This window comes from Cercospora beticola, chromosome 4, assembly GCF_033473495.1.
Source record: "Cercospora beticola chromosome 4, complete sequence".
Lineage (NCBI taxonomy): Eukaryota > Fungi > Ascomycota > Dothideomycetes > Mycosphaerellales > Mycosphaerellaceae > Cercospora > Cercospora beticola.
The window spans coordinates 36,983-61,160 of record NC_088938.1 but is presented as its reverse complement, the minus strand read 5'-3'; the positions used below and the strand labels follow the sequence as shown (position 1 = coordinate 61,160).

At 52.4% G+C, this 24,178-nt stretch overlaps 10 protein-coding genes across 10 annotated transcripts; 6 read left to right on the top strand and 4 right to left on the bottom strand.

The window, feature by feature from the left end:
* Window positions 1-224: 224 nt before the first annotated feature.
* On the top strand, window positions 225-1,379 carry RHO25_005665 (uncharacterized protein; the record flags this gene model as incomplete). The annotated part of the gene is made up of 1 exon (XM_023596549.2): window positions 225-1,379. One exon carries the CDS (start codon window positions 225-227, stop codon window positions 1,377-1,379), a length of 1,155 nt encoding a protein of 384 aa, XP_023452795.1.
* Window positions 1,380-1,800: 421 nt separating this feature from the next.
* ARG4_1 (argininosuccinate lyase) lies at window positions 1,801-3,306 on the top strand (the record flags this gene model as incomplete). Its single annotated transcript, XM_023596548.2, has 1 exon — window positions 1,801-3,306. One exon carries the CDS (start codon window positions 1,801-1,803, stop codon window positions 3,304-3,306), a length of 1,506 nt encoding a protein of 501 aa, XP_023452766.1.
* Window positions 3,307-5,242: 1,936 nt separating this feature from the next.
* Window positions 5,243-6,238, bottom strand: RHO25_005663 (uncharacterized protein; the record flags this gene model as incomplete). The annotated part of the gene is made up of 1 exon (XM_023596547.1): window positions 5,243-6,238. One exon carries the CDS (start codon window positions 6,236-6,238, stop codon window positions 5,243-5,245), a length of 996 nt encoding a protein of 331 aa, XP_023452794.1.
* A 106-nt stretch (window positions 6,239-6,344) lies between these two features.
* RHO25_005662 (uncharacterized protein) lies at window positions 6,345-8,041 on the top strand (the record flags this gene model as incomplete). The annotated part of the gene is made up of 2 exons (XM_065602688.1): window positions 6,345-6,558; window positions 6,705-8,041. 2 exons carry the CDS (start codon window positions 6,345-6,347, stop codon window positions 8,039-8,041), a joined length of 1,551 nt encoding a protein of 516 aa, XP_065458760.1.
* A 799-nt stretch (window positions 8,042-8,840) lies between these two features.
* On the bottom strand, window positions 8,841-9,854 carry RHO25_005661 (uncharacterized protein; the record flags this gene model as incomplete). Its single annotated transcript, XM_023596546.2, has 1 exon — window positions 8,841-9,854. The coding sequence occupies one exon, from the start codon at window positions 9,852-9,854 to the stop codon at window positions 8,841-8,843; it is 1,014 nt and encodes a 337-aa protein (XP_023452793.2).
* A 428-nt stretch (window positions 9,855-10,282) lies between these two features.
* RHO25_005660 (uncharacterized protein) lies at window positions 10,283-11,608 on the bottom strand (the record flags this gene model as incomplete). Its single annotated transcript, XM_023596545.2, has 2 exons — window positions 10,283-11,420; window positions 11,460-11,608. 2 exons carry the CDS (start codon window positions 11,606-11,608, stop codon window positions 10,283-10,285), a joined length of 1,287 nt encoding a protein of 428 aa, XP_023452792.2.
* A 1,110-nt stretch (window positions 11,609-12,718) lies between these two features.
* On the bottom strand, window positions 12,719-13,262 carry RHO25_005659 (uncharacterized protein; the record flags this gene model as incomplete). Its single annotated transcript, XM_065602687.1, has 2 exons — window positions 12,719-13,164; window positions 13,223-13,262. The coding sequence occupies 2 exons, from the start codon at window positions 13,260-13,262 to the stop codon at window positions 12,719-12,721; spliced, it is 486 nt and encodes a 161-aa protein (XP_065458759.1).
* A 1,927-nt stretch (window positions 13,263-15,189) lies between these two features.
* Window positions 15,190-16,095, top strand: RHO25_005658 (uncharacterized protein; the record flags this gene model as incomplete). Its single annotated transcript, XM_065602686.1, has 3 exons — window positions 15,190-15,301; window positions 15,366-15,675; window positions 15,729-16,095. 3 exons carry the CDS (start codon window positions 15,190-15,192, stop codon window positions 16,093-16,095), a joined length of 789 nt encoding a protein of 262 aa, XP_065458758.1.
* Window positions 16,096-19,536: 3,441 nt separating this feature from the next.
* On the top strand, window positions 19,537-20,822 carry RHO25_005657 (uncharacterized protein; the record flags this gene model as incomplete). The annotated part of the gene is made up of 2 exons (XM_023596543.2): window positions 19,537-20,101; window positions 20,245-20,822. 2 exons carry the CDS (start codon window positions 19,537-19,539, stop codon window positions 20,820-20,822), a joined length of 1,143 nt encoding a protein of 380 aa, XP_023452764.1.
* Window positions 20,823-22,928: 2,106 nt separating this feature from the next.
* On the top strand, window positions 22,929-23,438 carry RHO25_005656 (uncharacterized protein; the record flags this gene model as incomplete). Its single annotated transcript, XM_065602685.1, has 3 exons — window positions 22,929-23,019; window positions 23,083-23,360; window positions 23,433-23,438. 3 exons carry the CDS (start codon window positions 22,929-22,931, stop codon window positions 23,436-23,438), a joined length of 375 nt encoding a protein of 124 aa, XP_065458757.1.
* Window positions 23,439-24,178: the final 740 nt, after the last annotated feature.

Genomic DNA, 24,178 nt, shown 5'->3' with positions numbered 1-24,178 from the left:
TCGTCGCACATCCACCACCACCTCCCTCCACCACCATCCCACCGTCGCCGCACACTCGCCACAAGATCAATACAGCGCGCTGCGCAGCGCCGGACACTATCCAACGTGTCACACGTTGAGCGCAGATACACTCGTTTCAAGGTGAGTAAGGACAGAGCGCTCTTTTCCGCCTGGCTGAAACGTCTAACACGTTGCACAGCTCCAATCAATCTACTGCCGCCAACATGGCTGGCACCACCGCCACAGTTGCGGCAATGCTCCTGCTCATGTGCAACATGTTCTTCGGCGTACTCACAGGCACGGACATGGCACACAAGAACCCGCTCTTTGATCATTACTTCACAAGCCTAGACAGTGTCCAAGCTGCTGCCCAGACTACTGGCATGACCTTTGCACCTGGCCTGTACGAGTTACTCGTTGGACCCAATTTGCCTACCGTCGACTTCTTCAAGACTCTCCCGACCAATGAAGACTTTCTGAAGGATATCTGGTCTTGCTACTTGCTCGTTCTGTACAAACCCGGCAGGCGCTTCAGAGTCTACATCGGATCCGCGACGTCCTTTGAACAGGGTGCACGACAGCGTATGCAACAATACGATAACTTCCTTCTTCTCCCGCGCTACGTCGCAGCTTCTCTCGACGCGGGTTTCGTCATTATACACAAGGGCATGCTTTGCTGGATACCAAGACCAATCTTTATCCTCGTCCCACTATACCGCCTCTTTATAATTGGGTTCGAAGCTGTCTTCTCCTACGTCTTCTGGGCATTTAAGCGCCGCGGGCGAGATTTCGGCCTGTCTCATATTTGCCCGTGGGACCGCCACAGTCTGGAGTATAACGGTCTATGTTCACACAGCGCACTCGATGAAGGCATCCGCGGCGACTTTGACCTTACACAAGAAGAACTCGAGGCACTCGGCGAGACACGTGAGGCCAAACGCATCAAACTGAAGGCGGAGAATGCTACCAACTGGCATCACAAGCAGATGGAAACCAACTACTCCGACTACATGGATGCCTCAGTTCGCCGCGTTCAGAAATCACGCAAGCTCAATCCCAAGATGCATGCCGATACCCAGCGAGCCCGTATTAAGAGAGACATTGCAGCGAAGAAGTACTGGTGCGACGACTGCAGTATCGCTTTCCAATCCAAGCAGGTCTACGATGACCACATGGTGTCCGACAAGCACGAGAGAATGCTGAACAAGCACCTGTCACCATTCTTCTGCGGTCTTTGCAATATGCCGTCCGCCAACAAGAGCAACTTCACTCGTCACTGCAAGACGAACGGTCACCAGGAGAAGCTCAAGGCTGCCGCTGAGGCTGCCGAGCAAGCTGAGGATGAGGACGACGACGACTCTTTCAACCAGGCTGAATGAGTCGACACTCTTCAACGTGTTACACGATATACCAGTCACGACTACACTGCTCAACACCTGGACACTGTCCACTGTCCAACGTCTTACACGATGCATGCAATGCATCTGAGCAACACATTCCTGCGCATCATTCTGGACAATCTCCACCTTTCTCTGCACGCTTGCGTCTGTGCCTGGTCATGGAGGTGACTCCGGGCATGGATGGGCTGGCGGGAATGTCGGAGACACTGGCAACCACATGGAATATCTTCATCTGGGTTCATCTTTTTCTGAATAACTGCCGATCTGTCTGGTCATGAGCGTCACTAGAGACATAGCTGGCGAGGGAGAGACCGTCGGAGGCACTAATGATTTTCACTTTTTCTTCACTTCACTCACACAAACACTTGATACTTGTACCCATCTTACACTTGTTGTACCCATGCTAACAACCGTGCCGTTTAATCCCGAGACGTACAGCACAGACTTCGACGTTCCCGACCGTCTCTACTTTGAAGAGCTCAGCTACGAACGTGTCATGGATATCTACGAAATGGAATGTGCTTCCGGCGTTGTGGTCTCTGTGGGCGGCCAGCTGCCACAGAACATTGCCCTCAAGCTCCAGGAAACTGGCAAGGCCAAGGTGCTTGGTACCAACCCCGAGGATATCGACAAGGCCGAAGACAGGCAGAAGTTCTCGCAAATCTTGGAATCTATCGGAGTGGATCAGCCTGCCTGGAAGGAACTCACCAACTACAACGATGCCAAGGCATTCGCTGAACAGGTTGGCTACCCGGTCCTTGTCCGTCCATCTTACGTCCTTTCTGGTGCGGCCATGACTGTTATCCGCTCTGAAGAAGAGCTCGAGGAGAAGCTTCTTGCGGCCAGCCAAGTCAGCGGTGACCACCCAGTTGTTATCACCAAGTTCATTGAGGGCGCTCAGGAAATCGACTGCGATGGTGTGGCACACGATGGAAAGTTACTCGTTCACGCGGTGTCTGAGCACGTCGAGAACGCTGGTGTCCACTCTGGTGACGCTTCTTTGATCCTTCCTCCTGCCAACCTGCCAAAGCGCACTATCGAGCGTGTCAAGGAGATCGCTCAAAAGGTCGCCAAGGCTTGGTCGATTACTGGTCCTTTCAACATGCAAATCATCTCTGCTGCGAACCCAGAGGGTGGTGAGCCACTCCTCAAGGTCATCGAGTGCAACCTGCGTGCCTCTCGTTCCTTCCCATTCGTCAGCAAGGTCCTCGGAACCAACTTCATTGATGTCGCCACTCGTGCCCTTCTCGGCAAGGATGTTCCAGAGCCCGTCGATCTCATGGAGGTCCAGCGCGACTACCTCGCCGTCAAGGTTCCTCAATTCGCTTGGACTCGTCTCGCTGGTGCTGACCCATACCTTGGCGTCGAGATGTCTTCCACTGGTGAGATGGCTTGCTTCGGTACTGATCTCGTTGAGGCCTACTGGACTGCTGTACAAAGTATGATGAACTTCCGTGTTCCTCAACCTGGTGAGGGTCTCCTCTTCGGTGGTGACACTCAAACCGAAGACCTCGGCAAGATTGTCGACTACCTCAACCCTCTCGGCTACAAGCTCTACGCTGCCAACCACGAAATCAAGAAGCACCTTGAGAGCACTTCCAAGGATGGATCTGTCAATGTCGAAGTCATTGAGTTCCCCAAGGACAACAAGCAGGAACTTCGACAGGTCTTTGAGAAGTATGATATTCGTGGTGTTTTCAACTTGGCCAAGAGGAGGGCTAGCAGTATGACCGATGAGGATTATGTCATGCGTCGCAATGCTGTGGACTTTGGTCATCCGCTTTTCATGGAGCCAAGGACTGCCGTTTTGTTTGCGCAGTGTATGAGTGAGAAGTTGCCAAAGAAGGAAGGTATTCCCAAGGAGGTGAGGAGGTGGAGTGATTTCATTGGTGGAAAGCCTTTGTAGAGTATGGTGGACGTGGACTACGGTCTTGGTGGAAACAGCGATGATTTGGAGATCTCGCAGGGTAGAATGTCGTGATATGGAAATGCAAATGCGAATTGCTGATTTCAAAGAGACTACAATTGTCTGAGGTTCTCAGTTCATGCGGATGTGATGGTTTTCATTCACCGACCCCCGGTAGGGCTTTCTTTGCCTAGAGCGTCGCGTTGGGAATGAGGTTAACAGCCAATGCCAACAGTACATCGCTGTTGGTGTTCTGGTATATCGTGTCTGAACCCCACTCCAGCGCGTGGGGCGCAGTTTGCAGCTTCACAAGCAGAATAATGCGAGCCCCAAGGAGAGGGGTAAAGACTGACTAGGGAGAGAAAACCCCAACACGCACTTTGACGAGACTTCGGAATGAAGTTTGATCGATCTCGCTACTACAAGAAAAGCAATTGTTATGCAGACACGAATATATTCTCGCGAGCAGGACGGCAACGTGAGACGGGGGTGGCATTTCACGCACCAAGATCAAGACCTCCCGGAGAAGACCCAAAACTGCTATTGCAAGAATATACTGCTGCTGGTCGAATACGCAACGGAGACCCTTTGGCCGGCCCCGAATGAAAGAGTTCCCAACTTCTGCTGGACATAGCGACATACGAATGCAGTCGGACACGAACTCTCAATCGTCCGTCTTCTTTCGTTTTCGTCTACACAGTTCTTTTTTTAATCAAGCTTCCGATCGTGGCATGTTCCAAAATACGGCATGCTCTCTGCAAAGTGCTCATCCCAACTATCCCAAGAGCGATTCCTAACCTACCCCAAAAAGCCCGCGTGGAATCCGCACCCTATCATGAAACCGCCGATCATTCTCACTCTACTTACACTACGCTTAAAGGTAACAAGGTACTTAAAAACCACCTCCACCCCAGCAGTCACTTCTACTAACCCCCGCGATTCAAGCATCATCCACGACTGGCGCTGCTCTTGCAAATTGCCAAATCTTGGAAATCCCCATGGACGACTACGGACTCGTGTAACGCTATCAAAGCTGCGAAATCATATGTCAATACGAAGAATAATAGGGAGGAGTGTGGTTATTTGCCGACTCCGAAGGAGATCTATCGCTTTAGAGTGGCGTGTATTGAAGAGGAAAAGAATTTTGGGGGGAGTTGTGGAGCGATGCATTTGTGGGTGGGTGAAGGAGTTGAGGGGGAAAAGGGAAGGGGAGGGTGAGGGATAGAGAGTATTCGGGGACGGGGTTGGATTTCGTCGCAGGGGAAGTGTATGGCTGTGAAATTGGTCGTTACTGTATTCACCTGCTTGCTTCTACGCTTCTTTCGATGCGCCCACCGCACGCCCTGCCTAGTCTCAAGTTTCGGTGGCCGAAGCCAGGCTGCTGCTGATGCTATTGCGACTGCTGACAGCCATGAAATATCTCAAACCTGGTACTTGATTGACGGTCACTTGACTGCTAAGCCCGCGAGTAGGCTTTGGCGTCGCAGCTTTCTTCATATGCACACATACCAGTGCATAGTTGATTGCATTTGTGTGAGACACTTCGCTCTCATGCTGCAGTCGATGTTACTGCTTCACTTGGGTACACTACGACACCGGCTATGGAGCCCATGAGTCTGCCGCGCAACTACCTTGGCACCGATTCCTCATGCTCTTCGAACTGGCTATACGAGATGAGTGCGACTATACTGGACCAATGCCTTATCGGGGCTGGACGCTCGACTGGCAGCTTCCAGCAAGCTCCCCAATTTTCGATCCGTAAACTGGATTGAGAGGGCACGTCAGCCTGAGGGACCCCTCGCCAGTAGGTGATAGTGAAGGATACTGCGTATCAGAAGGAGTCTGAGAAGTCATCAGGTTACTTCCCAATGATGTTTGGGTCGTCAGAGGCGTCTCGAAGTGGTCTTCAGCCAGAAATTGAAGATCCCATTGCTAGCTACGGCCGTTGCCCAGGAGGCGAGATTTCGGCACTCTTTGCCCCCATAATGAAACAACCGCCCGTAATCTGTGAACTCTGCACACAGCTATCGTTATGCCCGTTGTAGTGTGCGTAGAAAGTGTTTCGGCTAGGTGCCAACTCATCCAACTTCTTCCTCAGAGCCGTTTCAAGTATTGTATCCTGCACCTCTCGGCTCCTTGCAGACTCTGACAGCAAAGCAATAGTCTCGCGTTGCGGGCTGATTCCATTGACTTCTTCGTCTGCCAGAACGTCGCGCGGGGAGCTTGGACTGGCGTATAGGTCCTCGAGATCTTTGACTTGTTCTGTAATGCTGCTGACCAATTGCTGTACCTGCTCGCGGCCACCGAGCGCCCACTTCGTCTTCGTCCTCAACTGTCTGGTCATGCGATCGATCGAGATGTGACGCATATCTGTGAGAAGCTTGGTTGCAGTGCCACTGACTGCACTTGGGTTATCCTCAATGCCACTTGGTCTACCTGCCTGGCCCGCGGAGTATTTGGCAGACTTGACGTTCGCCTTCTTGAGCAGGGCGATGATATGCTCAAGCTTGTCCGCCCCGGCACGTAGGTTTTGCACGTTGAAAGAAGGGAGCAAACCTGGTGTCCTCACTGACGAGGAGTCGCGGATGTCTCCCGATATCCCAATCGACTTTCCCCATCGTGAGAGGCGCAGTTCGGCGTTGTGCAGCTTGATCTGCTCTGTTGCGAGGCTGTCTTTGAAGTCTCGTCCTATGGAATAGTACTGGAAACACTCGATTGCATCATTAAAAAGTCCCGCGAGAGCTATCGCTAGACCCACAGCTTCGGCCGTGTCTTGCTGTAGTGTGAAAGAGATGCTGAGCTCAAATGGAATATGGTGCGGTACATGGTTACTGACAATTCCGTTCAGCTTGGTGGGGCTAAGAACTGCGAAGCGTGACCTGCCACGTTGAAGCAGGGGACCAATCAGTCGTAAACCACTGCTACACAGCATGGAAAGATGACGTCGAGCTCTACGGGCCACGTTGGCCCGAGAGACCGTTAGACAAGTGGCTTGATGGAATGCGGGTCGAACTTTAGGCCTTTACACGCTGGCAGCGATGGCCCGCACGTACACTGGCAGGTTTTCGCAGAACGAGAACGCGATCCAGGCCAATCACATCGAGAATTCAGTATTTATTTTTGGCGGCCAAGCGGAGGCTCACGGAGAAGTGAGGAGCGCCGAAGACCAACAGGAAACCGACGAAGAGGGAGAGTACGACTTCGAGACCGAGACTCGAGAAAAGAGGGAGGAAAGGATATTCTGGTCGAATCGTAAGCGCGCTTGTTGGGAGCCACGTGAAAGACTGGCTGACGCTACAGAGAATGTTTGCGATCCCTTGCAACATCCAATATGCGAAGCAGACCTGGCCTACAGGAGAAAACGCCCGGAACCTGTGATTGGATCCTCGATCATTAAGATTATAAAACATGGCTGCATAATGCCGGATTTCTGTACATCGAAGGCGAATCCGGGACTGGAAAATCGACGCTCATGCTGGATCTAGTGCGAAAGGCGCTGCGCAAGAGTCAGGCACATAACTTGTCCTTCTTCTTCATGAGAGGCGTAGGATGGGAGAGTTCGTTGCTTGCGATGCTACATGCATTGCTTCACCAGATTCTTGCCGCCGATGACCGGACGATGGTACAATTCTCGAAGAGATCCGACTTCAGAAAAAGATGCGAACAAGACGGAAGCCCTGGACACTCTACGGGCTCCTGGAAATGGACGGAAGTTGAGCTGCAAAGTCTATTGAGGACCAGTGCGTTGAGCACTACAGCGCAGTGTCCCATCACAATATTGATTGATGCCCTGGACGAATGCAAGCCTGAGGAGCGGCAAGCTGTCTGGACATTCCTCAAAAGTGTCGTTCGCAGTAGCCCCAAGATCTCCCTCTGTATTGCGAGCAGGCCTACCGGCAACGTGGATCGTAAGCTGGTACGGTATATTGATCTGAAAACTCAGACTTCACGAGACATTCAAGCGCAACTGAATGTCCAGTTAGGGAACTTTGAAGAGGGCATCCGATCTACGCTGGTGATTGAGCTTTTGCAAAAATGCCAGGGATCCTTCAGATGGGCAGCTCTCGCGGCAGATGAGCTCTTGAGGATACAGCATGACTTCGGCGATGTTTGCCTTACGGCCCGTGCTCTCTTAGAAGAGCTGGCACGGTTGCCCTCAGGACTGACTGCACTCTACGGTACATTGCTGAAAAGGTTGTCCGTCCTGGATGCTAGGCTTCTGCTCGCAGTGTTCAGCTGGGTGTCCTCTGCGTTTCGGCCCCTGACATGTGGAGAACTTCAGGCTGGCTTAGCACTGAGACCAGATGTTGCCGGCCTTCCGAAATATGAATTCTTGAGAGATACGCAGCATTTTCCAATCGAGATGGAACAGTGGCTGGAGAAAGTGAAGAGGCTCTCATTGGGCCTACTTGCACTTCATAAGACCCCGCATGACCCACTCTTCAAGGTTTATCTCGAGGCCGTCATCCAGGTCCAGTGTATACAGAGGGATTCAGACCTCCAGCCACGCCTGGTAGATGTATCTCCAAGTGACCTTCGCACACGTGTCTGTGCGCGACTACCTTCTCCAGGGAGGACTTCAGACACTGCAGTCGAGAGCATTTTCCAGCATCAAGACCACCGGCTTGCTGTATTCCCATTCGGATATCGGTCTTGCTCTGCTTCAAACTCAGTGGACGGAATCAGAACTGCTGAGGCTTTATATTTTCACAAGACGCCGGTTGGGGGATTGTGAACACGATCCACGTGTCAAAGTACACGAACGAATGAAAGACCAGGAGACAGATCCTACCTTCGTCTGGAGAAGCCGGCTTCGAAAGTATGCTTTCTGTTACGTTATCAAAAACGCCCAGAACATCGAGCCGGGAGAGATTCTTTGCCGGAAGTTCCTGGCGAAGTTGATGTCCTCTGCATATGAGTACTGGACGGCCATCCACGATCAACACTACTATGACCAGTTTCACCTTTGGTCGTATGGACTCCGCGAGCTTGCAACATCATCTTACAAAATATCCTTCGGCACGGGAATGCTCTGGAACTGCCGGATCGACCAGCTCAATGTGCAGTATGTACAATTGCAAATGGACTTGTCCCATATATGTCGTACTTCCAGCAAAAGATACATTTGCAAGATCTGGTCTCCCGAAGTCAAGACCAAGCTGCTCCTCCATGATGCGGCACGAGCAGGAGCGTTCTGCGCTGTTTACACATTGCTGAGAATTGGTTTTCCTTCAAGTCTGCGGGATGCAGACGGCATGACTGCAGACCAGGTAGCCAAGACTGACAGCATTAAGTGCCTTATTCGCCAGCAGCAATTGATACCCAAAACCCGGTTTGGCACTTTCGCTGGTGTGCGTTCGTCATATAACTTCCTGCCAGCAATGTTGGACAATGTATCGCTTTTCGTTGAGCGTATCAAATGCTGACACTTGTATGCTGACCTTGGCAACCGGTTTCGAGCTTGGAATTGACTGCAATCGCAACTGTTGGCCGTGTTGGACTACTTGTATTCTGTTCACGGAGACCGAGCATGACTACGCACTTCCACCATTAATACCATCCCAAGCTTGATACATATCATTGGCTTCGTCCTCCATTCCCTGTTCCCGAAGAAGCTCAGAAGCTCTCGCGTATTGCTCAGGTCGTGCATGGTAATTCCCAAGTTTGCCAGGAATCGTCGGCGGCGCAGCTTGATGCAAGCGATAGAGGGGCAGTGCATCGGGCGCCGTAGGATGATGCAGCATAGCAACGGCGTGCCGGCCTTCGGAATTGGCAATCTTCAGATAGCGGTTGAAAGATTCTTCAGATATCTTCAAAGACCGATTGTGCGGATCCGTAACCAGAGATGATGTGGTGAGAGCGTCGTGTAAGTAGCCTATAGCTCGACCGGTGTGCATATGGTCGTTGCATCGCTCTACAATGCGGACCGCCGAGGTAAAGTCCATGTGCCAGTACATGATGGCTTTGACGTGCGAGGCGAGGACCCTGGTGGCCCAGTAGTCCGTTGAGCTGGACCAGCTCTGCCAAGATCGCGAGCACGCTTCATCGAGCCATTCTGTCACAGGAGAAGAGAACTCGGGCGCAGCAGAATCTGTGCGGGGGATCTGCTGCGAATATTCCGCTTCCAAGTGCCAGCACAAAAAGTCTGCGAGTTGTGAAGTGACAACTTCATTCCGTGTATCGAGATCGAGGTTCTGCAAGTAGCGTACAATTTTGCTCGCGCCGACATCTGCGGCGGCACTCGCTTGTTCTTCAAAAGGGAGGAGCTTAATCTTGTGGTAGGAGGTTTGTAGAAGTGCTCGTGGTTCTTTGGGATAGATCTTGGTCCTCTCTGACGCTTCCAAGATCTCATCGCCACTGTTGAAACGGGGTTTGCCGAATTTGGGGGCCAGCCTGTACCGGAAAACATCGATTCTATGCCGTTTAGGATGTGCTGGATGCACTGCAGGGGTTGCAGAGTGCGTGAATCGGATCCCCAATCGAGCTGAGATAGCTTCGCAACGCCACAGCCGCGGAGCGATGGTAAGCAGTCGACGTGGTGTCGACATTCTTGCCACGAATTGATGCATTGCGCAATGGTATTGATGAAGGCAGGAGGCGAAGACGTGAGGTCGGATGATTCTTACCGCTTGACCCACATCTGACCAGAAGCTTGGCAAAACACGTCGCGTGTGCGTATGCTTGTACGACTTTCATCGATGGCATGCCTCTGCTTTGTGACTGATGCACATTGAGGGCGGCATCGTTTGAGGAGTTTACTGCCCACTAAGATGAGCAGTCATGATTTGCGATCAGTGAGATCTCCACTCAACAGAATTCGGGTGTGAAAGTAAAATGCCAGTCGCGGCATGTCCTCTGCTTCACATTACACACTCGTGTGAAATGCCATCTGCTCGTAAGCGGATCTTCTAGCTCTACATATGTCCTATCGGTAGCATCAGACGGCGATCGAGGCTTGATACACCACCGAGCATACTCATTGGCGAACGACATCATCCTCCTCCTCCTCCTCCTCCTCCTTCTCAGGCTTAATGACCTTTATGACCCGCGTTTCATGAAGTGGAAGATCCTTCCGTTGTTGTGCTTGACGCTCATTATGCGCCTGGAGCTCCTGGTGCCTTTTAGCAACCTGGTATCGCGCAGGCTGTTTCGCAGGCTTCTCTCCCTGAAAAGGATTCTCCAGCGCCATCTCCTCTTGCTCCTTCGCCTTACGTCTCTCTCTCATCTTTTCAGCCTGTCTCATCTGACTCTCATAGAACGCTTTCCTCTCATTCAGCACATTCCAGATCTTCTCCAGACGAGGACATTGCTCATGCAATTTCTGCAAGCGAGGATCGTGATGATATTCATCAAATAGCTTCACGCGTCGCTGTCGGGCTTCAAATCCAGTGACGCTCATCGGAATGCTCTGCAGTAGTTGATCGACTTGTTGTTCTTCGTCTTGAAGGAGGAGGATGTATGACGCGCGGATAACGTCGCGGTCGAACTTCGATTTTATTGGGATATTCGCATTAGTAAGGGCGCGTGCTTCCTTTGAGTTCTTCTTGCGTGCTCGCATTTCTATGTAGGCCTTCGTCAGGGGAAGAGCGTCTGGGTCGATGGGATGCCAGAGCATGGCGATTGCGCGTTGTAAACGGGAGAGCTCCAACCCAAGGAATTTGTCGTACGATTCATTTCGCTCGCAGTGATTTCTGATTTGCGAAGAGGTGCATACCATGGCAGTGAGAGATCTCGTCAAATTGCGTCCCTGAAACCTGGCCAATACATCGATCGAGACATCGGGAGATTCGTGCCAGTACAGAGTGGCTCGCAGGTGGGCTTGGAGCATTGCGCCAGGCCAATAGTATATCGCGCCTGGCGGAGCACGTGCGAACGCGCTTTCTCCTTCATTGACCCAGTCCAAAATTGGGCTTGGACTCAACTTTCCGAAATTGTGAAGTGATTCAAAGAGTCGCTCGGCTTCCAAGTGCCAGCACAATGAGCGGCACAGATTCTCAGTCAAGACCTTGTCCAAAGTAGACGGGCGATAACCGCTCACGTCATAGCCGTCTTCATCGATCTCGTGAACATATATCGGGGTTGTGTTCAAGCTCTGCAGGCAACGCAGGACTTTGCTGGCGCCCAAGTTCGCAGCAGTCGCTAAGCGTTCTTACTTTTCTTCCTTGCCCTCCTCTATTTCTTCGACACCGCTGCCAGTTGACACGACCGGAGTGCCATGTTTGTCATACACAATCTCAGCAAGTTTGAGTCGCTCCCATATATTTTCGATCTCCTTGAAGCCACGCTCCTCGTCTTCTGTCATACCCTGTTTGGCACACCATGTTTTCCGCCTCTTGGGTTGACGGTGCGTTGTGAGAATGTCTTTGGAGTGAGGTCGTGTAAGCGGAGGACGAGTGGGTCGAGGCAGGTTGCGTTGATGGTGTGGAAGGTGATCAATGGGGAGCTTGTTTCGCTCTCCGGGTGGACGTCTTGGCTTCAGTTCACTATCTGCCGTAAATCGAATTTTAAAACGTCCAGCATCTTGTCGCGCATGTGGAGAAGTTGCGACATGATCTTCACCGTTTCTCGAGAAGATCTAGACTTCTCCAACGTTCTGTTCCCTGAATCGGAGTAGGCAGGTGTCTTTGAAGAGGTATATTTCAGGCGAATCTCAGCAAACTGTCCTGTGAGCAGAATCACTGTTGAAGGGCGATGAAGCAGTAGTGCGACGCGTTTGCAGGATAGAGAACATCGCTGAAGTGGAGATGATGAAGACATGCTGTTCGTGCGAACGAGATCCTACCTGTCGTTGCGACGCGCCATCACGCGCTGTCAGCTCTCCGCACCAGTTACCAAGATAGCATGGATATCGCAGTAGACGCGTGCGAGTGGGGTGGACGTGCTGAAGATGGCTGGGCGGGGGAATAGAGGTGTTGGGTTGGGGGCTAATGCCAACGTCAAGAGGAAGAGGAAGAGGAAGAGGAAGACAGCTCGACGCAACGGAACGGAACGGGCCAGCGGCGTGGTAGGCGCCAGTCGCGAATTCGAGTCCGAGTTCGGCTGAACGACCACCACCACATTGTTACGCCCCGAGAATCGCAACAAAACTTTCACCATGCCGGCTCTGTCGCCGACGTCTGCAACTCGGAGCATAGTGTCTTACTCATCCAGGCGATTGGCCACCGAACTCGCACGACGCTAGTGGTCGAGGAAGAAAGGTCTCACATCACGATCTTTTAAGAGTCGGGTAACAAAGTACATAACTTGCTTGATTCTTCTCGCAAATGTTCCATCGGCGAAAAGAGTGTCCTCATTCTCTATTTCCAAAACATCATTCGGGCTGCTAACGACAACGGGAAAGGCTACCGCTCATCTTTCAATCGTTTTCGACTCGCGGTCGCCCTTTGGCGGCCGCTGCTTCATCATGCCCTCGTTAGACATTCGCGACTTCCTTGATGGGGCCTACGTACGGTGCATCGGAGAAGAACCCGTACGCAGGCTCTTCATCTTTCGCCCGCTTGACATTCGCGACTTCCTTGATGGGGCCTCCGTACGGTCCATCGGAGAAGAACTTGTACGCAGCCGCTTCATCTTTCGCCCGCTTGACATTCGCGACTTCCTTGATGGGGCCTCCGTACGGTCCATCGGAGAAGAACTTGTACGCAGCCGCTTCATCTTTCGCCCGCTTGACATTCGCGACTTCCTTGATGGGGCCTCCGTACGGTCCATCGGAGAAGAACTTGTACGCAGCCGCTTCATCTTTCGCCCGCTTGACATTCGCGACTTCCTTGATGGGGCCTCCGTACGGTCCATCGGAGAAGAACTTGTACGCTGCAGCCTCATCAGTGTCTGGCGACCGTGCTGGCAGTACTGCAGCACCTGTGGAATCGTATTAGCTGCTATCAGTGCGCCCTGTGCATAATATCTTTATTCTTACTGCAAGCCGCGGTTACAACGAGGAGTACAGCTAAATGCATGGTGCAGGTGAAGTCGAGGCACAGACTGATATTCCCTTTCGTGGTAGTGCAAATGTAGGAGGACTTGCTGAGCACACTGACACCCATCAACACACGATGACTTGGAGATATTTTATATATTCTTCCGGCTGATATCTACCTTTCATCGACCGAAGCATGATACGTTCGGAGCACTTCTCGGTGGGGAACACCTTGCCAGAAGTCTGTGTCGTCCGCATGATCGTCTTGTGCAGACTGGGTAGAGTTCCCTCACTGGATATGCCTTCTGAGAAACGCGACATGGTACGTCGACTCATCGGTTGCCCTCATCGTGTTTGAGGGCTGGAGCTACTGCAAGCGAGCCTTCCAATCAAGACATGCAGCGTATTCCTGGCCTACTGATCCTATTCCTGTATCTTGTGTGGAATGCGATGTGATCGCCTGCTTGTTCGTACTGCACTGCCCTAAGTGCTGAACCACTGCTAATTATTGCCAGGCCAGTGCATCCGCCGTCAGGCCGGTGTTGAGATCGACGTAGCGATATGTAGGGCGTCATGACAGACAGTCGGGAGTGGGATCATTGGTCGTCTCGCTCATTCGGATCGTTACGGGCATATTATCGATTTTGGGCTCGGCTCCCAACAGACGGGAGAAGTTATGTCGAGCGTCTACTGCGATATGAGACTAGTGAACATCGCCAAGATAATGTTCTATGGTGTACCAAAGAGCGCATACCGCGTTTCGGGGAGAATTTTCAGCGCTATACTGCTTTTCCCAAAATATAGCACGTCCGTTAGAAAGTGAACTCTAGAGATAATACCCAACCGGTATTGCAACTTCTGTTCCGCGTAGAGAGATTAGTTCCGGGCTCAATTCCAGACACGGACTGGGACTACCATGGAGTATCCGTAATTCGCGTATCTGACTTTACTTCTGTGTTTTCAAGATTCCGGTATGGTTTAAAGAAGGGATAATCACCGCCTGCAAACCAAGTAAAATCTTCGGCTACGTTGTAGTGCTGCGTTGTACGGCGGAGAGTATGCCTGAAAGTAGCGGTACTCGATACAATCGATGTCACGTACCGATCGCAAATTGACTTTACATGGTTGCTTCCGTTGCGTCGATATTGCACCTGAGGTTCTCCACGTTGTCGCGGGGATGACCTGGGGCCCCACAAAGCTTGACATGTTCTTTCCACAATCGATAAAAGACCGCGGATTGCTCTATCCCTCGCACTGCGGCTATCCCAGCCCAGAAGGTGTTTATTCTGCATGCGAGAAACGAATCCTTAGGGCACGGCTGAATGCCCTAACAATGGGCGCCCATGCAAGCCGCTCTAGGTGAGGATCAAGTCAATATGCTAAAGCGTCACGAATGCCTTCATCGCTGCCTTGCTGGAGAATGCAGTATCAACCATGTTCTAGCGCGGCATTCATAACCAGGGCGGCGCGGGTACCAGAAACGGTAAGACGACGACAGAGCGCATACGTCCCGCCATTTTTTTGCTTTGGGGTGAATTGTCGCTCGCGTTGTTTGGGCTCAAGATCCATGCTAGCGTTGCATTCTTTGCTGTGAGGAAAGCATACTATCGATTCGTCGTTCGATCTCCACGTCGCAACTGATTAGGGGCTCAAATCTACGACAGTCGCGCCGTTGTACTCTCTTTCCGCTGGTGCCATGTCCCGCGAGGTTCGGAGTGGGGCTTACGAAATAGCTTCTGTGATACTTTCAGCTTCTATCCGGTCGTAAAGGTCGTGGCTGCTATATCATCCTACTGCCAGGACGCCGGATTCGCAAGCTCTCCGCGACAACGACCTTTTCAATGGGTTTCCTCACGACAAACAAGCATCAGTATCGTGCGTTGCCCGAAAGCGATCATTCAGTGAATGGAGATGTCGTAGAGCAACAGGCCACTCAGCGCAGACGGACGCGATTACCGTGGTGTTGTATGCTGTCGGCGTCACTCGGCGTCTTAACGACCCTTCTGGCGACTCGTTCCTATGCGCACAAATTTGTGGGGAAGCCACTCATCGAGGGCTTAGCAGCGGTGGACGCATACTGTACAGTCTCCGTCTCCATGAATGGACAATCAAAATCGAGCCAATGATGCTGATTGAACGATAGCTCCACTCTACAATGGCTTTCGCCCGCGCGTTGAATACACGACTCTCGGAGGAGATCTCTGGGGCAACAAGACGAACATTTGGCGCCAAGACCCGTCACCAGTCGTAGACGAGGCATGGGACTCCATCTCGGAGCCGAGATATCTTCTCTTGACTAAAGAAGAGCTTGTCAAGATGGACAGGCCGCTCGAGTCAGCTGTGCAATGGCCAGATGACCCAAACAAGTATTTGATGGAATATCACGCCTACCATGTGTTTCATTGCCTCAACGAAATGCGGAAAAATGCATATATCAATTTTGATTACTACTTGTAAGGTTCGACCCTAAAGGCTTGAGATGAAGCTCTTACTGACTATCATGTAGCGGAGGAGGAAGGCCACTGAACGCCATCCATTGGGATCACTTTACCCACTGCCTCGACATCTTGAGACAGGAACTGACCTGCTTGCCGTCTATGCAGGCCACCCGCATGGTCTGGCAAGAAGGACAAAGCGCACCTTTCCCAGAATTCCGGACGCATCGGATGTGCATGCGATGGGACGACTTTGAGGAGTGGACAGCTGCAAAAAAGATCTCCAGAGAGGCTGTTCGACAGATGACGATGACAACGCCCAAGCCAGTAGACGTCGTTGAACGGCCGGCGTCAGTTGAGGCATGGGAGGTACTTCACAGGAACAGTGAGTGGATCAAGAAGATGAAAGCTGCGGGTCACAAGTTGCACTGGGGCTAAGCGAATGCAACCGTCGAGACTGCGAGTATTGTGATGAGTTCTAATTTCCCTCCTGTTTGGTCCCTCCTGTGTAAACTAGTACAGAGAGAGTGGCATTCGAATCGCCCTTTGCCGGTCACAACCTGTACGAATTTGGTTCTGAAGCTACTTCAGACCTAGGTCGCTACCAAAAATGCAAATGTCCTGTCTTCATCTTCGAGATTGCGAGTCGTTGCCCTTTTCGCCTCCCGCCTGAGACACAGTGGCAAATTGTGCACGCACTCTGGCACCTCTGGAGCGGGCTTTGAAGCCACACTGTTCTGTTTCATCAGCTTCCCTGTGTCGACTATCTGCGCCAGGGGCTTTGCTACAACGTTGCCTATTCTCGCGACAAAGAGCCCTCATTTCCGTGGCTGGATAGACGACGCCGAGACTCATCTAGCACACTACATGGACGCTTTGCGTCAATTAATTCTTTGTCATGCTAACATAGATATCGCACAATCTAAGCTGGGCACGCAAACGCCTAAGTTTGAGCGACCTAGGACTTGCAGGAATTGGGTCAGTGTCAGGAACTTTGGCGCCGAACATGAGTGACGTGGAATGAATGCCATTAGAGTTGACGACCTCCATCTTCCTCTGAATCACTAGATGCCGTAGGCTCAGGGTTTCCATACACAGAGAAGCTTTTGAAAGGACTCTAAGCTCCGAAGATTGCCTTCTACTACCGTCTCGAGCAGCCTTCATCGGTCCGAAGATAGTACGGATTAGGCTTTGAATTGAGTTCAATCATCTGATCAGGCTTGACTATGCCGGAATACCGATTAAGGAAGAACGATCTCCAGCGTCTGTTGCGTTACGGCGGTCAACGCCAGGGCAGGGACACACATGCCATTCTTGATCCCGCTTGAAGTTAACCTTTTCATACGCTGGAACCTTCTTGGTCCCATTTAATGCTATGCAAGGGGTGATGCCAGGTAGATTCGAAGCTTTAAAGCTTAAGCATAGACTCTGCAGCCTGACGTGTAGTAAGCTGTTAGCCCGTAGCTTACAGATCAAGGGGTGTAGGCGGGGTTAGGCGTTGTTGCGTAGCAGGTCCAGCACTATAAAGTTTATAGTGACATTAGCCTCATCGTAAACCAATTGAATCGATTTTTCGTCATCCAAGAACTAGCTTCACGTTGGCTACCGTATCTGGTAGAAAAGATGTCAGTGACATCAGACTTCTGAATAGGGTGTGACTCGATGCTGGTTACTTAAGAGAAAGGCACCTCAGGCCAGGTCGAGGGCTGAGCCTGGTAGACCTGCGAATCTAGTGGACGATTGATCCCGCCAGATGTCTAGTCGTCCACCGTTGTCCGTGGGCTGTACTAAAGTCACAAAAGGCAACCTCCAAGCTAGTACTATTCGACTCAGACTTTCGAACTATAAAGGGTGCGACGTGCAGCTAGTGCGTATCTTTCCACATGATGCTTAAGGTCAGGGTTCTCACTCCCCGCCGCCACGACTTTTGTCTAGTCATGGTACTCGGACCGGACTTAAAGAAGATACATGCAACAGACACTATGCATTAACAAGCTACTCGGTCAGTCGGAGCGCAGAGGGAGTCGGGGTCTGACGGTATTTAAAACTGTCTGTATTTTCATGAGCTTATCCGGAACAATTGTCTTCCTTGGCGACACTGCTCGACGACAGGTATTGAGTCTACTTGCATTTCTCCGTCAATGTTCAAGGCGAATCAAAGGCTATCGGGAATGGGTTGGTCCATCGGAGATGCTGTCTTCCAAAGGTGTAGCCTTAACTTTTGGTAGTTGGACTGGCCCTTGTGGCCCTCTGGTCTCTTTAACAAAGTTGCGTACGCGCTAATGCACTAAGCTTGTAGCACATCTGTCGGCCATGGATTTGTCGAAATCGGACGCCCCCAAGCCTGATGTCGCTTTTCCGGTGTGGTCGTGGCCACATGAGTAGCCCTAAGTTGCACCGAAGCACAGGGAGATCTGTGGAAAGTAGCGAAGTCATCGCGGTGGCGAAGTCCGTAGATTCAGGCGTGCTGAGCTCTGTGCATAGTAACCAGCATTGAAAGTGCATGGTCGGACATGGACTGATGTTATTGAAGCCCTCAAGTCAGGTTGTGATTATTGGGGAGGAGCCCTAAGTCATCTGGAACCGCACGAGCGTCACCAGGCCTTTCGATGTAGCATTGACAATCGTGGTCAGTCATCTCACCGTAAGGTGGAGAAACCCGGCTTCTCGGGGCTTTGCTGCTCTTCTTCGAGTTATCAAGTGTCGAGAAAGTCGTCTCTAGAATATGGAACTACCGAGCGCATCGCCTCTGGTACTCAGCTCGACATATTAATGTTGGGCCGAAACTCCCACTACCATCTACACCTTGTACCTGCCACCTCTTCTGGCTATCGGGCTGCTGGCGTCCCAGAGGCTGAAGCAGCTGATACTGCAGGAAAGCTCTGCGCTCGCAGCTCGTGGCACGACTGTAGCTACAGAAGCATTGCTCCTCGGGCTACCGCAGCTGTTGCGAAACATCAGCAACTTCAGACCGAGGAGGAGATGCCAGGGCGGTCGACGTGGAGCTTTTGAGAAGCTACGATCTTTGATGTCTTTTCCCTACGTGCTTCGGGCGCGAATGCTCGCACTGCTCGGTGGATCGTACGTGCGACTCTCGCGCGAGAGCTGTGCCTTAGTGCTTGAGGTGGAACACGTTCGATATAGCATGCAATGAATACCGAATTGGAGAGCGAGACGAGGTGCATAGTCGATGCTGCCCCATCTTCTCCATTTGCCCGATCACGTGCGCTGCAAATCTTGTGCCAGCTTTCAGTGCGAGTCGCCAAGGCAACATGGATACTGCAGGAGATGCGTGCAAGTATGATGGACGTGCTTGGAAGATGAAGTTGTTGAACGAGAAGTTGCAGGAGAAGCTATGGCCGCGTCGGAAGCAGCTCCTTTCCCGCTCGTCATCCTTGCCGATCGCCGAACCACGCGGCCATTGGAGACTCCACCGTCGTTGGCAGAGCGAATGGCCACGGCACAGAGCGTTGTCGTCGATATCAAGTGGCATCGCAACGCTGCAGCCATCCACTCCGGCGGTGCTTCCGTAGACCATCACTGCGTAAACGAAGCGCTCCCCTGTCGTCGTGTCACCGTCGCCCAAAGTAGGTCGTTTGCTTGCCTCCAGCCACCCGACTTCACAGCTTCTGCCCAACCTCTCCCAAAAGACGGCCTGCACCGCGTCACTGCTCCCACCAAATCATCCATTCGCTTCCACGCTGCTGCGCTTCCGACGCCTCGTTCCATCGAGACATCCGCCCAACGTCCAACCTCCCCGAAACTCGTTAAGCTTCGACCACGGGAAAAGGCGCCTTGTCCACTCTCAGCACACCCTTCCCCCTTCCTTCGCTTCCCCTCTCTTCTTCTCGTTGCGCGCCACTCTTTGCGCTTCGCATTATGGTCTTCTTCAAACGCCTCTCCCGCAGTCGCAGTCGCTCCAATTCGCAATCCTACGTCGACAATAATTACGATTCGCGACACGACAGTAAGACCTACGACGACCAGGGCTACGCCCACTCGGAACCTCCCCGCGATCGAGCCATTGTTGCCGGGGACGACTACGACCGTCCTCCTGCCAGCGCGCACAGCGAGAAGGGTCCGCGCTTAGGTGACGGGTTCGGCAAGGAGACGTCTGGAGGAGACATGTACAGCAGGCGCGATCGTCCGGTGGAGGTTGCGAACCAGCAGGCCGGGAATGCGTTTGCGAGTGGTGGATATAGAGAGAATCTGTCGGATCGGACGAGGGCAGCGAGTAATGGATATGATGCACCGCAGGCTGGCAAGAGCGATGCTGCTGCGCCGAATCTGCTGATTGAGGCGTTCAACCAGGCGGTGCGACCTTACAGTGACAAGATTGAAGGTTTGGAGAGCGAGATTGCGGATTTGAGAGCGTACATTGCGAGCTTGGAGAGGCAGCAGAATGAAGTGCATGCTTGGATTGACAAGCGAGGGCTACGACCAGGTGAGTGTGGGAAGGTGTTGGTCGCGCTCTTGATGGCGTTCGCCCGTGACTTTCGTTGCGAAACGACCACAAGCCAGCTCAATGGCGCATGCCAGGACTGCCGGAACCTTCAATGCACACTCAAAGCTAACATAATTTCGCAGACGTGCCTCCCGCGATCGCCCAAATCATGGACTCAGCGTCACACGCATCCTCGCCCACCCACGCGGCTGCCACACTGAATGCCCAGCTGGACCGCAAGATCACCATCGTCAACTTCGACCTTCACCGTCTCCAAGACGACCTCAACGATTCCCTTCCTACGCCCTCCTTCAGCGCTTGCATGCTGAAGTTCCTTCCCGACATCAGCCGCCTATCGTCCCTTCCCTCCGGGCCGAGATACGCTTTCGATCTGCTGCTGAAGCTCGGCGGCAACCTCAACAGCCACGGAGGACTAGAGAATGGTGATGAGGAAGACATTATGGAAAGGAAGGCATTCTATGGACGTCTTGATGAGGCCATGGTCGACGTCGTGAAGGGTCGTTTCCGCGAGGAAGGCGACAGCTGGGGCGTGCAGCGCGAAATCAAGCGCATTGAGAAGACGGGAGCATACCTGAGAAATTGGGGCGTCGAGCCTTACTTCCCTCAGACTCTTGAAGTCATGAGAGACGGCGGTCATGGAGGCATGCCTACCAGCTCGGCGCAAGCCTTGCCTGGTGGAAGCGCGCCTGAATACGCGTAGATGAGGGCCTGCCTCATTCCGACTTGTTTCTTGTTGGATAATCGCCGGCCGTCCTCATCAGCTGCCATCCTATGTCTGGATCTCAGGCGCTTTACATACCGGTTCGCTGCCCGGCTGGTGTGATCGTTTGTACAGAACAGATCATCGCCTTTTCTTTTTGCTGTTCTTTTGTCGATAAAGGACGAACGACTTTGTATGGATTGTACGGATGGGACAAAGAGAAAGACAGCACGGCATACTGCATACAGAACGGAGTAATGAGAATGAAAATGAAGATATTGGACATTGGCCTCCAGATCGCGAAGGGTATTCGGCAGGCGTCTCCTCGTTTCCTCTGCGTCAGAGGTGTTCCATCGTTTGCTCTATTCATTTTTGAGCGGAAGGAAGACAGCAAACTCCTTATGATGCAGCTAATATATTAAGGCTGGGAGACTCTGACACTTCACGCCCTCCTGTCGTGCTCTCAGCCGTTTCGGGCTTCAGCCCACGCGACGTTTCTCAACAAGGCACTTCAGCCACCATAAACTCGTGCTCATTCTTTGCTATCATATTGTTCTGACTGTGTCTGATCCTCAGTACTTGCACATCAACAATCCATTCGTTGAGTTGTGGCTGCAAAAGGAAGGCAGGCGGAGAGCGGTTGGCGGAAGTTGCGATGGTCGGGCGTCTCCACACTCCACATGCATGGCTGAACTTTGCTCCGACTTCACCTCTGCTTCAACATTCACGGCCGGCGCTACACGCGGCGCTCAAGCGCGACCCAACACCCAATGATGCATACCGAAAGACTCAAGTCGTATGAATCAAGCACACTGGCCATGTATTCGACGCGCGATGTCGTGGTCACCTCCCCGGCGCACTCTTGCCTCCCCAAATTCTGTGCTGGAATTTCGCTGTTTCTGGGGGCCACTGTTCACGATGCAACCTGTGCCGGAATGAAGTATTGGCGCTCAAGCTCTGAGAACTTGCACGGATTAGAGACCTGGTAACGCAGTCGTGCCATTCAAGAAATCGTCGAGATGCAGTCCTGAACGAGCCAACCGAATCAGACGTGGAAGGGGGTTGAGCTCATGATGTTTTGCTTGGAAGCCAACATAGATTGTGTTCGTCTTCTCTGCCGCTTAATCGGAAGGCCCGTCGCTTTTGACTCCCCGGAGGTCTCTGCAACTGGATCGCTGATCAAGAGGATGGAGTGGAGGAGTAGCCACGCCGCGGGCAGTTCGAGAGAAGGCGATGATACGGCTGATGGTGGATCAGCAAAGCATCTGTCTACAGCTGATATCTATTGAGTGTTGATTCTGGAACATGCATTCGTTGGATCGCAACACTTTGGATTTCAGGATGATCAGATGGAACTATATCCCGTCAAGTCTACCGTCATTGGAGCAGATGTGGCCGCAAAGCGTCTGATACGCCGCTCGAGATTTTGAGACTGCTGAGAGTTGTCAATCTGTTCCTGCCGGGCTCCGCTGATCGCTGCTGCGAACCAAACGCAATTTTGGCTGCTCCTGGGAACCGATGTTCTGCTGTCTCCGTGGCCCGATGGATCTACAGCACCTTGTCTACAACTCGCTCGACAAAATCACTGCTCACAGTGGGCGCTGTATGCTCAAAGTGAACTGAGCGCGTTCCTCCCGTTGACCCAAAATGGCTAGGCACAACGTTGCCAAGGATACTCGCACTCAACCAGCTCAAATGGCTGCGACTGGCAGTTTGAGGCCAGCCTGCTATACCACCCTGGTTCATATTGTGCGCCCTGCGACATATAATCGACTTCATCACTTCTAAATACGCGACACAGGCATTGGCCCTTACTCTGTTGAATGTGACCGGACCCAAGGTCAAAGAGTGAATTCCGCGTCGAGCTTCACTTCAGCAAACACACGATAATCTTGCATATGAGTCTGCCTGTGACGGCCCACTCCTTGCCGTTCTGTTCCGAAGGCGCACCACAAAAAGGCCCCTTTCTTGCTGGCTCAACCCAAACTTCTTTCCACCACAACAACACACTACCACCAGCAACCCAGACCACTCACCACTTCCACCCATCCAACAACACATTCAACAACACACAAACACTTCTATCACTCCATCTTCACAGTCAAGATGCAGTTCACCAAGATGATCGCTTCTGCCATCACCCTCGGCGCCGCCATGGCCATCACCGGCGACCTGACTTACTACAACGCCGGCATGGGTATGTATTAGCTCGAACCACTGCAGCCCAACAGCAGCGAACTGACCTCCTTTCTCTCTGCAGGTGCTTGCGGCAAGGTCTCCTCCGAGGGTGAGTACGTCTGTGCCATTGGCCACAAGATGTACGCGGCCGCTGTCATCGGCACCAACCCGAACAACAACCCATACTGCGGCAAGCAGATCCGTGCCACGTTGCCAGAGACCGGCAAGACTGTCACCGTCACCGTCGTCGACAGCTGCGGCGGCTGTGAGGACAATTCCCTCGACTTCGCCGGCGGTGCTTGGAACGACATCACCAACGGTGCTGCCCCGACCCGCTACCACGACCTCGAGTGGAACTGGGTAAGTCATGCTCCTCAATTCCCCTGACTCTTTCGAGGCACATGCTGACTGCTTTACTCTTTGCTTTTTCAGGTCTAAATCTTGACTCGACCACTTTACATATCCACTTCTCCCAACATCCACTCGGTCGTCATGTGGCCCATTGAGGCTACTTGGCAGGGGTGATGGACGATGAGACTCACAGGGCGTCGTCACAGATGCTTTTCTTACGACTTGATGACATGAGCACAAGGGCATCGAGAGAGATGCGCCGGCGAGTGCTACACACATACAGCATGCAGATGAGAGATGGCTACAGCTCGTAGAATGCTTCTCAGATACTGCAAGAAATCGACAGAAACGACTCTAAGCTCATCAGAACTTCCATCTCCTGTGCTTTCATGTCCGTGATCGTCATGTGCTCTGTTGCTCGCTTGTGTTGGTGATCCCACGTGTTGTGTTGCAGATGTAAGCTGTTTGATCATCATGTGCGACTGTGTACTTCTTCACGTGGCAGTGGCAGTGCAGAGCGCAAGCGTGCCTGGATTCGCGGCGTGATGGTTGCGAGCTGGTTTTGCGCCGAATTTGTTGCTGCTCAATATTCACCTTTCCAGCCAAACCTTGTTTCCTGACGCCGTCACTTCTTCCTCCAAACAAGCCCGATCGCCCTTTCACCTCTGACACCAATCCGCACTTGCGACTACTTCCGCAAGCACTTCGCACTCCGACCGCTCTTCGCCGAACAACATCAAGCACGTGGCGATCCGTCCTCGTTTGCGCCAGCACGACTACCGCGATCACGCGCAACACTTCCATCAACATCGCGCCGCCATCACAAC